This window comes from Chiloscyllium punctatum, chromosome 15, assembly GCF_047496795.1.
Source record: "Chiloscyllium punctatum isolate Juve2018m chromosome 15, sChiPun1.3, whole genome shotgun sequence".
NCBI lineage: Eukaryota > Metazoa > Chordata > Chondrichthyes > Orectolobiformes > Hemiscylliidae > Chiloscyllium > Chiloscyllium punctatum.
Genome location: NC_092753.1, coordinates 21,758,129 through 21,770,404, shown reverse-complemented (window position 1 = coordinate 21,770,404; position 12,276 = coordinate 21,758,129). Strand labels below are relative to the sequence as shown.

The following is a 12,276-nucleotide window of genomic DNA, read 5'->3' as shown; positions in this document are numbered from 1 at the left end:
GTCTGGCAGACTCAATGTGATGTGCAGACGGAGGTGTTTCATTCCCACTGAATCGATCGGCTCTTTTGGTTGTGGAGTGGTGTTAAAATGCACTGCTTGCGATGGCCGGGAATCGAACCCGGGTCAACTGCTTGGAAGGCAGCTATGCTCACCACTATACCACCATCGCTACAGGCTGAAGCGCTCTAGAAATCAGCTGATGTGCCATAATAGTTCTTGACTCGAAATTTCGTTGTTGTTTTGTTGGAAATTTTGCAGTGAAATATTAGAATTGAGAAGTCATCAAAGACCGAGTTTTACTGAGTGGATCGGTCTCCTGATGCCCCGCCTCACTTCTTAATACACACAAAGCAGCATTTCGGATTTCTCATCATCTGAAATCAATCAATAACAGAAATAGCACGAAAATCCCAGGGCAACCCTGGAACGATCACACAATTAAAACTTGTCAAGTTCTCAGAAAGGTTCACCGGACCGAAACGTGAACTCTGATTTCTCTTCATACAGCTTTACCACCGACTTCGGGTTTGGTTTCTGATTTACAGCGTAGACATAGTCATCGAGATAGAGATGTACAGCTCGGAAACAGACCCTTCGGTCCAACCTGCCCATGCCGACCAGATATCCCAACCCAATCTAGTCCCACCTGCCAGCACCCGGCCCATATCCTTCCAAACCCTTCCTATTCATATACCCATCCAAATGCCTGGAAAATGTTGCAATTGTACCAGCCTCCGCCACTTCCTCTGGCAGCTCATTCCACACACGTACCACCCTCTGGATGAAAGCGTTGACCCTTTGGTCGCTTTTATATCTTTCGCCTCTCACACTAAACCTATGCCCTCTAGTTCTGGACTCCCCAACCCCAGGGAAAAGACTTTGTCTATTTATCCTATCCATGCCCCACATAATTCTGCAGTTCTTTCAGTTTATAAAACTCCTCAAGAGTTTTCTTAGAAAACAAAAACGGCAAAAACAGAGGAACCATTAGACTGGGAGGAAGTCGTAGCCAGGCACAGTAATGTCGGGGCAGGAATACCGATCAATGCAGGGGACACAGAGAGCAGGGTCACTCGACAAGGGATTATTGGATCACAGCCCCTCTTGTAGCAGTCCACCCATGCACTACCCTCAGGTACTCAGCGAAACGGTGCCCATCCACAGAGAGAGCCTCCGCAGGCCTCCTATATTATGATTGAGCCATTTCCCCAACACGCGAGACCCTTGGGCTCCTACAGGAGCGAGGTTTTGCAGGCTGTCTCTAAACGCTCCTCACACTCCCCGTCTGTGTATCCAATCCACGTGGAGGTAGGGGGGACATTTCATTGTCTCAGTGAGGAAGTCCTTGAGGAGTGGGATAGGTTAATGAACTCTCTGTCTCAGGAGCAAAGAATCCAGTTGAAATGATTGGTACAGCAGCATGACAACATATACAGGAATAAGATGAGGAGGACTAATACTGTTGTGCATGAGCTGGAAGTTGGGAATGCTGATGCATAAAATAACACCCCTGCAGACTTCTTCATTTCAAAGCCACACAGGTCCAGAAGGAAGTGGATGTCATGCTTAACGCAGATATCTTCGAACTGAGTCAGAGCAAGTGGAGTTCGCCGATCGTGATAGTTCCCAAACCTGACAAGACTCAATGGTTTTGTGTGGACTATTGGAAGATCAATGCCGTAACAAAATCAGACTCATACAAGATTGGAGGACTGTAGGGTGATGGTTGGATAAACTAGTTACATCAGAAAGTTGGACTTACTGTGTGGTTATTGACAGGTACCTTTATCAGAGAAAGTGAAAGAGGTTTCTGCGTTTGTCATTCCAAATGGGCTATATCAATTCAAAGTGGAATGAAGAACACACCAGCCACATCCCAAAGATTTATGAACAGAGTCGTGGCTGAGTTAACAAACTGTGCAGTTTATCTGGATGATATATTGATGTTTAGGGAGTCATGGAAAGATCACATGGTACAGTTGGCAGAGCTCTTTGAACAATTAAGAGAAATAAAACCGTAATAAATGTTAAGAAAACAGTATTTGCGAAAACCGAGGTGATGCTTTTGGGGCATAAAATCTGTCATGGAAGGTTGACCTCAAGGATCGCAAAGACAAAGGCCATCAAGGAATTTCATCTGACGGCACGTGTTACTGTGAATTCAACAGATAAATTACAACTAAGATTGGACAGATACCTTATGTTATGTATATGTGTGCAGAAATTTAATATGATCTTAAATTAATGTCTTATGTATTTTATTGTAATGGGATTTAAGAATTAGAAAAAAGATGAAGTAGTTGTTTCATTATGATGGTCCATCTTTTTCTTAACGGGGGGGGAGGTGTTATGAAGTTGAAGTTTAAGACAGAGTAAATGCTGTTCTGAACTGAGAGCTGACACGCACCAGTGGTGACGAGATGGCAGTTTCAGAGAGTATTGGAAATTTCAAAATCTGTATAATTTGGCTGTGAAATGGATACATGAGTTGGTTGCTGCTTTGACAAGGATTCAAACTGAACCAATCATTTTGAATTATGCCCCAGGATACTAAAAACCAATCGCGTTTGTATTTATTGTTTTTGCAAACATACAACCAGTGAGACGATCTGATGTTGGGGTATTAAAAAAAAAGCCGGCTTTTAGAAAGTCTGACAGAGCAACTGTTATTGAGAGAGTAACTGCTATCAAGAAAGACTGCCATTCAAAAACACTCTCTGTCAGAGGTATCATCTTCACATGAAATATCTTCACATTAAAAGGCAGAAAGCAACCCAGAGAGATCTTCAGCCAAAAGAAAACAGACACCGGAGACGACAGCCACTATATGGTTTTGAAACTAAATTGATGTAATATTAATATTTTTTTTATTGGAAGAGTTCATTGTTACAGAATTGTAGGCAGACAATAAGCAGTTAAGAGAGGGAGGAAGGAGCTTAGAGTTGTGAATTGTTGTTTAATGTTCACTTTTAGAGATAAGGAATAAATTAATGTTATTTTCTCTAAATAGTGGAATTTGGATGTTCTCTATTACTCATATTTTAACAGATTATGAGGTGAGGTGAACTTTTTTGGGTGTTTCGTTTAATTAACAGAGGAGTTCACCACCATGTCATAATACAATACATAAAGCCATAGTATCATCACAGAAGACAGAATGATGCTGCCTCCGGAGATGAGTGACTGGGCTTGCAACAATGGTGAGCTGTCAGAGTAATAATGGACATGGTGATTAGCCATTGGTGTTGGTGTGATGATGTGGGCGGTCAGGCAGAGGAATGATGGCATGAATGTCAATAGGATGGGAATGTTGGTGAGGTATATGTGAGAAAGAGAGTGATAATGTACATGGAGACTGGACATGGAGATGTGCATGCTGGGTTTAGAGTGATGGTGGGTTAGGTATGGAGTGCTATGATGGCCATGGTAACTGACCATTGGGATGCCAGTAATGTTGGATTCTGGGAATGGCCAATAGGATGTGGGAGATAGTGCAGAGGAGGTTTGGTGATGATCATGGAAACTCGCCAATAACATAGCAGTGATGGTGAGGTGGGCAGTAGGACACAGGATGAAGGATGTGGATACTGTATTTCAGAGTTTTAATTCAGAAACCTTTTGAGGTATCAAGTGGATTCAGTGAACAGTTAGGAAGGCAAATGCAGTGTTTGCATTTGTTTTGAATCGACTAGAATACAAGAGCAGAAGTGAACTGTTGAGGCTGTACGAAGTTCTGGTCAGACGGCATTTTCTACATTGTGAGCAGCTATGAGCCCTGTGTCAAAGGAGGGATGTGTTACCCAAGGAAGTGACAGAGAAGGTCTACAAGAATGGTTCTGGGTTGTCATATGAGGAGAAGTTGAGGAATCTGAGCCAGAACACAATGCTGAGTAGATAGATGATGTGGGGCCTCACTGAAAATTATAGACAGTTACCTTGGATGAGGGGAATGGCCAATTCGATGGGGGCTAATAGTTGGGATGAATGTGTTGCTTGACGTGGAGATTGTCCAATGGGATGAGAGAAATGGTGTGGGAAAGTGAGAGTAATGATGGACATGGTGTGTGGAATGAGGATGGTGTTGGAGGTTTGGAACAGTGTAGGGATGGGGTCGATATGAAATATGTGATAGTGTGGAGGATGAAGACAGGGGATGGAGATTGTTAAAAATCACACGGCACCAGGTTGTAGTCCAACAGGTTTATTTGGAAGTACCAGCATTCACAGCACTGCTCCTTCATGAGGGAGCTGTGGAGCAGGACTATAAGACACAGACTTTATAGAAAAAGATCACAGTGTCATGCAACTGAAATATGTTGAACAAACCTAGATTGCTGTTACGTCCTTCATCTTTTAGAATGGGCTGCAGGTTTCAGTTCATTAATATGTAAATCCCAGAACTTCTTTCAAGTCACATGCTTGAGATAACTTCAGGCTTTATTAGAAAAGAGATGACATTTCAGCTCAGACAATGCATTAACTGTGTGAAGTTAGAGCCTGTCTGTATCTTAATCTTGAGCCAGACTGGTTCTATTTCCAAAGTAGGAATTTGTAAAATGTTACATGGATTGACTGCTTGCATTGACTGCTTGCAAATTGTGTGCTTTTTGAACAAAATAGAATCTATCTGCAATTACAATACTGTAAACGCAAAATCACCCCATAGACTTATATGAGTGTGTGCGTGCATGTAAGTCTCAGAGACTCTGAATGATTTTATATGGGTAAAGACTGTGAGTGTGTGCATGTAAGTGTTAATGCTTGTGAGAGGGTGTGTTTGCGTGTGCGCATTCTTGGTAGAGTGTGTGCATGAGTATGACGGAGAATAAGCCTGTGAGAGAGTGTGTACATGGGTGTGAGTGTGGGTGGTGTATGTGTGTGTATGATAGGGTCCATGTGAGTATGTAACAGTGTGTGGGTATTGTGTAGTGCGCTCCCCTGTCGTGTGGCATGAACCCAAAATCCTGGTTGAAGCTATCCTCATGGGTACCAAACTTGTATGAGCCTCTGACCGGCCACAGTGCAATGTTGCGTATCCCGAAGTCGGCCTTGGAGGACAGTCCCCTGAAGATCTGAGGCCGGATGTCCCTGACTGCTGAAGTGTTCCCTGACTGGGAGAGAATGTGCCTCCACATCTTGATTTATTGTAGTCACGTGTACCCAAGTAGAGTGAAATAAACAAGCAGGAGGCTCGAAGAACACAGCAAGCCAGGCAGCATCAGGAGGTGGAGATGTCGATGTTTCGGGTATAACTCTTCTTCAAGACCTCCTGATGCTGCTTTGCTTGCTGTGTCCTCCAGCCTCCTGCAGTATTTTTTGTCGTAATCTAAGTGCAGCTTTGTTTTGTGAGCAGAACAAACAGATCATAACAAGCAAGGACATATAGATCAGAGGGTGTCTGGGCAGAGCCAGGCATACAGGTTACACTGCACAGAAGGTGCACAAAGCAGTTTCAAGAACAGCAATATCAACATTATTTTAACTGAGAGGGGTCCTTGCAGCAGTCTAATAACAGCAGGGGATGAGGCCAGTTATGAGAGATTGAGGATGATGTGTGGAATGGGGACAGATTGGAGGATAGTTGTGAGGGAAGGGGATGGTGTGTGGATTGGAGATGGGACTTCATCCAAACGCCAATCAAATGAAGGATACGAACGGAAGCCCTGCCCACTGCGACGGTTCCGTCATTGCCGTGAAGGCCAGCTTCCGGCTTAGCGGTCAGGGGCGGGGCTAGTGACCAGTTCAAGGTGTCAGGGTCGACGGGGCTCAGTCTCCGGGCGGGGTGTGGTATCCGGGACAGGCGTTGTAATTGTACCAGCCTCCATCACTTCCTCTGGCAGCTCATTTCATACACGCACCACCCTCTGTGTGAAAAAGTTGCCACTTAGGTCTCTTTTATGTCTTCCCCTCTCACCCTAAGCTTATATGCTCTAGTTCTGAGATCTCCTTACAAATTTGTTTCTCAATTTCCCTCTGGCTATGAGGGAGTCTCTAATACAAGCACAACAAGCCCTTTCTTATTTTAGTTCCACCCAAATAACTTCCCTGGATGTATTTTCGGGAATATCCTCCCTCAGTACAGCAGTAATGCTATCCCTTATCAAAAACGCCACTCCCCCTCCTCTGTTGCCTCCCTTTCTATCCTTCCTAGCATTTGTATCCTGGAACATTAAGCAGCCAGTTCTGTCCATCCCTGAGCTATGTGTATCTAATTGTTAATATATCCCAGTCTCACGTTCCTACCCATGCCCTCAGTTCATCTGCCTTCCCTGTTAGGCCTCTTGCATTGAAATAAATGCAGTTTAATTTATCAGTCCTACTCTGTTCTCTGCTTTGTTCCTGCCTGCCCTTACTGTTTGACTCGCCTTTGTTCTCAACTGAACCAGTCTCAGATTGATCTCTTTCCTCACTATCGCCCTGGGTCCCACACCCCCATCATACTAGTTTAAATCTTCCCAAGCAGCTCTAACAAATCTCCCTGCCAGTATATTAGTCCTCTTCCAATTTAGGTACAATCCATCCTTCTTGTGCAGGTCACCTCTACCCCAAAAGAGCTTCCAATGATCCAAAATTTTGAATCCTTCTCCCGTGCACCTGCTCCTCAGCCATGCATTCATCTGCTCTGTCCTCCTATTCCTGCCCTCACTAGCTCATAGCACCAGGAGTAATCCAGATATTAGTACTCTCATGGGCCTCCTTTTTAAATTCCTGCCTAACTCCCTGTAATCTCCTTTCAGAATCTCAACCTTTTCCCTTCCTATGTCATTGGTTCCAATGACCTCCTGCTGGCCCCTCTTCCACTTGAGAACATTCTGCATCCCCTCTGAGACATTCTTGACTCTGGCACCAGGAATGCAACACACCATTCTGATTTTATGCTGCTGGCCACAGGACCATCTGTCCTCAAATTCTAGACAGTCCTCAAATTCAATCGATCTCTTGGAACCTGATGTACCTGTCATTGCATTAGAACTGGTCTCAATACCAGAATCTTGGCTGTTTGCTACGTTTCCCTGAGAATCCATCAACCCCACATGTTCCAAAACAGCATACTTATTTGAAATGGGGATAGCCACAGAAGACTCCTGCACTTACTGTCTACCTCTCTTACCTTTCCTGGAGTTAACCAATCTATGTGACTGTATCTGCATCTTTTCCCTCTTCCTATAACTGCCATCCATCATGTCTCCCTGCTCTTGTAAATTCCTCATTACCTCGAACTGTCTCTCCAACCGATCCATTCAATTTGAAAGGATTCGTAATCAACGGCATATATTGCAGATATAGTCCTCAGTAACCCTTAAACTCTCCCTGAACTCCTACATCCGACAAGAAGAGCATATCACTCCACTAAAGGCCATTTTTGCTTTTAGTCGACAGGCACAGAAAATAGCACTGTCTTATTCCTCTACAAAACACTGCACCAGGTTAAATTAATACTTGTGGCTTATATTTTAAGTTTAATCAAGAGACATATCTCAAAAAAACATAATAAAACACCAACTCTACACACAACTGCAGATTTACTGTAAGGTCATGCTTAAAATATCCACGTACCTGTTTCTGTGCTGTCCCCTCTCCCAAACAGGTTCCTCCAAGATTAGTTGTGAATTTCACTTGTTTGTTTTCCCAGATGTATTCCAATGTCCAGTGATTCACGAATTCAAACAGCAAAGGCAGTAACTGTGCAGGTTCACTGCTGTGTCAGTTTCTGCCAATTTCCCGTTTCCATTGCCAGTGGCTGTCAGCTCTTTGTCCCTGAGTTCTGCCTCTGACCGAGTGAATGTGAAAATTCTTCAGTGAATAGTCCTCTTGTCTCAGACTTCCGAGATTCTGGGTTAGACTTGAGAGCAGAAATCTAACCATTGGTATCTGGGCTGATGTGAGAACTGTTGTACTGGAGTAGCACACTGTTGGAGGGTCAGTGCTGAGGGAGTGCCAGACTGTGTCCCTCTGTGACATCTAACTGGCTGATTGCTGTCTGAAGCCCATATTAAAGATTTCGTGACCTCCTTGGAAGAAGCACTGTGAATGCCAATCTGAATCTTTAAAACTTGTGTCCAGTTGGTGAAAACAGGCAATCAGCCCGATATCACAGTGCTGTTAGTCAGTTCTTGCTGTCTGCACGTTAGTTGCTGTGTTCCCTGAGTAACCGCAGTATCTACCTGACAGTCCATATGATGTTGGAACAGAGGTCAGCCAATTGAATGTACTCTTTTGTCCGATGGGGTCATGGCTGATTTGGCAATTATCAACTCCACTTCCTGTCTTTCTTTATAATCTTTGATCCCTTCCAGATTAAAAATCTCATCGCAGCCTTCAATATAATTAATGACTCAGCCTCGACCGCCCTCTGTGGTCAAGAGTTCCGCAGATTCACTCCCCTCTGAGAGAAGAAATTCCTCCTCATGCTTCCCTTTTATTCTGAGACTGTGCCTCAAAACTAGAGTCGAAAAGTGTGGCGCTGGAAAAACATGGCAGGTCACGCAGCATCCGAGGAGCAGGAGAGTCGACGTTCCGGGGGTAAGCCCTTTATCAGGAATGTCAAAACTAGATGGAATATTCCATCTCACCAAAATTGCGTGGAAGAAAATGGAAGACAGTTTAACGGCTGGACTCACTACTACTCATAAAAAGGTCAAAGGACTACTTGTTTTCCAAATTGCTAGCTGTAGCGCCATGTTCACATGCATTGACTCAGAAATAAGGTCACACAGGGTTCATAGAAACATACAGTATAAGCAAAGGAGGAGGCTGTTTACCCCTTTTAACAATCCATGTGATCATGGCTGATCAGCCAACCCGGTTCCCTGATCCCATTTCATTCCTGTAATCCCAAGATCTTTATCTAACGCCTCAGAAGTATGGGAAGTGATTTTTGGGTCCCTTGCTGATATATTTGTATCATCGATAGCCACGAATGAAGTGCCAGTAGATTGGAGGGTGGCTAATGTGGTGTCTTTATTTAAGAAAGGTAGTAAGCAAAAGCCAGGGAACTGATGTCAGTGGTGGGTAAGTTGTTGGAGGGGATTGTGAGGGATAGGATCTATGTGCATTTGGAAAGCCAAGGACTTATTAGGGATATTCAACATGGTTTTGTGCATGAGAAATGGTATCTCACCAACTTAATTGAGTTTTTGATGAAGTGACAAAGACGATTGAAGAAGGCAGATGTTATCTATACAGATTTAAGCAAGGCATTCGCCAAGGTTCTGCATGGTAGACAGGTTCGCATGGTTAGATCACATGGAAGCCAGGAAAAGCTAGCCAATTGGATACAAAATTGGCTTGAAGACACAGAGGATGGTGCTGGAGGGTTGTTATTCAGATTGGAGGCCTGTGATCCGAAGTGTACTGCAAGAATCAGCTGGCTCCATTGCTTTTTGTCATTTATATAAATGATTTGGATGGAAGTAGGGGAGGAATGGTCAGTAGGTGTGTTTGAGAATATTTGTAGCTCAGGTTGAGGTTCTGGATGTAAGTTTGCTCGCTGAGCTGGAAGGTTTGTTTTCAGACATTCTGACACCATACTGGGTAACATCATCAATGAGCCTCTGGTGAAGTGCTGGTGTTACGTCCCGCTTTCTATTTATGTCTTCAAGTTTCCTTGGGTTGGTGATGTAATTTCCTGTTTTTTTCCTCAGGGGATGGTAAATGGGGTCCAAGTCAATGTGTGTGTTGATAGAGTTCCGGTTGGAATGCCATGCTTCGAGGAATTCTCATGGGTGTCTCTGTTTGGCTTGTCCTAGGATGGATGTGTTGTCCCAGTCGAAGTGGTGTCCTTCCTCATCTGTATGTAAGGATACTAGTGAGAATGAGTCGTGTCTTTTTGTGGCTAGTTGTTCATGTATCCTAGTGGCTATTTTTCTGCTTATTTGTCCAAACACTACTCAAGAGCCTGGAGGAGGAATGCCTCATTCTGCCTTGGGACCCTGCAACCACACGGGATAAACATGGATTTCAACAGTTTCCTCATCCGTGCCTCCCCCCCCACCCCCCCACGCCCAACCCAGTACCAGTCCCAGTCCCAGTCCCAAGGCTCTAACTCAGCACCACCCTCCGCACCGTCCATCACTGCCCCCGCTAACCTATCACCTCCCTCAACTTCATCCACCTATCGTTTTTCCAGCTACCTCCTCCCAACCCCAGCCCCCCTCCCATTTATCTCTCAGCCCCGACCCACAAGCCTCATTCCTGATGAAGAGCTTATGCTCAAAAAGTTGATTCTCCTGCTCCGCGGATGCTGCCTGACCTGCTGTGCTTTTCCAGCACCACACTCTTGACTCTGATCTCCAGCATCTGCCGTCCTCACTTTCTCCAGAGTACAACAGGACCTTGATCAGTTGGGCAAATGAACTGAATAGTGGTAGATGGAATTTAGTTTAGATAAATGTGAGGTACTACATTTTTGGTCAGGCAAATTAGGACAGGACTTGGACACTTAAGGATAAAGTCTTGGCAGTGTTGCTGAACAAAGTTCTGGGGGTGCAGATTCACTCAGTTCCTTGAAAGTGGAGTCACAAGTAGATAAAGTAGTGAAGAAGGCATTTAATACACTTGCCTTTATTGGTCAGTGCATTGAGTATAGGGATGTCATGCTGTGACTGGACAGGATATTGGTTCGGCCAGTTCTGGAATACTGCGTTCAATTCTGGTCCCCCTGCAGTAGGGAAGATGCTGTTCAAGTTGAAGGGTGCAGAAAAGATTTACAAGAGTTAGGAATGTTTTTTCCCTGGAGCGGAGGGTTGACACATATGGAGGTTTCTAAAATCAAGAGGGGTATGGATAGGGTGAATCGCCTGGGTGTTTTCTCAGGGTAGGGAAGTCCAAAACTAGAGGAAAGGGAAAAGATTTAAAAGGAACCTAAGGGGCAACTTTTTTCATGCAGAGGGTGGTATGTGTATCGAATGAGCTGCCAGAGGAAGTGGTGGAGGCTGGTACAATTACAACATTTAAAATGCATTTGGATAGGTATATGAATAGGAAGGAGTTAGAGGCATATGGGCTAAAGACTGGCAAATGGTATTAGAATTATCTGATAGGCTTGGATGAGTTGGACCGAAGGGTCTATTTCCGTGCTGTATATGCCTTTGACTCTGTCTATGTGATGTTTTAGCCTCATGTAATGTTTTTTTTTGCTGCAGAGACTTCCACAAGCTCTCCACTCTGTAGATGGAGGCATTCCTCCTTTGTGCTACCCTGTGTACTTCCTCAGATAAGAAACCCAAAACTGCACGCAATTCACCACGGTATGGACTCACACTGTACAATTGTAGAAAGGCATCTCTGCTCCTGTAATCCAATCCTCTCACCATCAAAGCCAACGTACCTTCACTGCCTGCTGCTCCGGCAACGCTGACTTTCAAAGACTTGCGTGTATGAGGGACACCCTGCTCGTGTAACGTCTCCTTTCTCAGTTGATGAACATTCATTTTTTTTCCTGTTTTTGCTACCGGACCTCTCGTTGAAATATATTAAACCAAATTGCATTTGCCCATTCGCTGAACTTGTCTTGATCGTACCATTGATTTGATTTCGACACGTTCGGGCAAGTTTTCCACATTTTTTTTGGAAGCATACCAGTGTGTTGGAGCTGGAGTAGGGGAGTGCAGTTGTGGTAAGTGGTGCCTCACAGAATGATTTGCTGCTGATATCTCTCATTTCCTTTGTCATTGATTTTTCTGTCTCTCTACTGCTTGATGCCAGGTTGCGTTTCAGGAAGAGCCAGAGGCACGTCACAGCCTGTGTGGAGACAGCAAGCAGTCAGGGCGAGGTGGTCATCTCAGCTTCGACCCAAGAGTGGTCCATCAAGAAGCACCGAGACAGCACCCGGGACGTCACTGCAGCCGAGACTGTGGGCCGTGTGCTAGCTCAACGCTGCCTTGAGGCCGGGATCGGCTACCTCCAATTCCGGGCTATCCCTTGGGAATACCGGGCAGAGTCGGAAAGTCCCGAGAACTTTAAGAGAATGAGGGTCCTGATTAGTTTAGGAGGAAAGATGGGTGATTCACTTAAACAGGATTGTGGCTGATTGCATCCGGCCTCAACTCCACAGTCCTGCCCACTGTCTTGAAACCATTACTGACTAAAAAATTGTCCACCACCTCAAATTTATTCAGTGACTGTCACACTCTGGAGAAGCAAATACCCTTATGAGAACATAGAACATAGAAAAATACAGCGCAGTCCAGGCCCTTCGGCCCTCGATGTTGCGCCGACCGAAGCCTACCTAACCTACACTAGCCCAATAACCTCCATATGCTTGTCCAGTGCCTG

General features: G+C 44.7%; 1 protein-coding gene and 1 non-coding gene across 2 annotated transcripts in view; one reads left to right on the top strand and one right to left on the bottom strand.

Moving 5' to 3' along the window:
* The window catches only part of LOC140485959 (large ribosomal subunit protein uL18m-like), a 36,562-nt gene extending 24,531 nt beyond the window's left edge, over positions 1-12,031 (top strand). The window contains exon 2 of the mRNA XM_072584400.1: positions 11,707-12,031. Coding sequence (XP_072440501.1) covers positions 11,707-12,031 — 325 coding nt within the window. The remainder of the gene's footprint in view (positions 1-11,706) is intronic.
* On the bottom strand, positions 98-169 carry trnag-ucc (transfer RNA glycine (anticodon UCC)). The gene has a single exon. It is a non-coding gene; the product is annotated as a tRNA-Gly (tRNA).
* Positions 12,032-12,276: the final 245 nt, after the last annotated feature.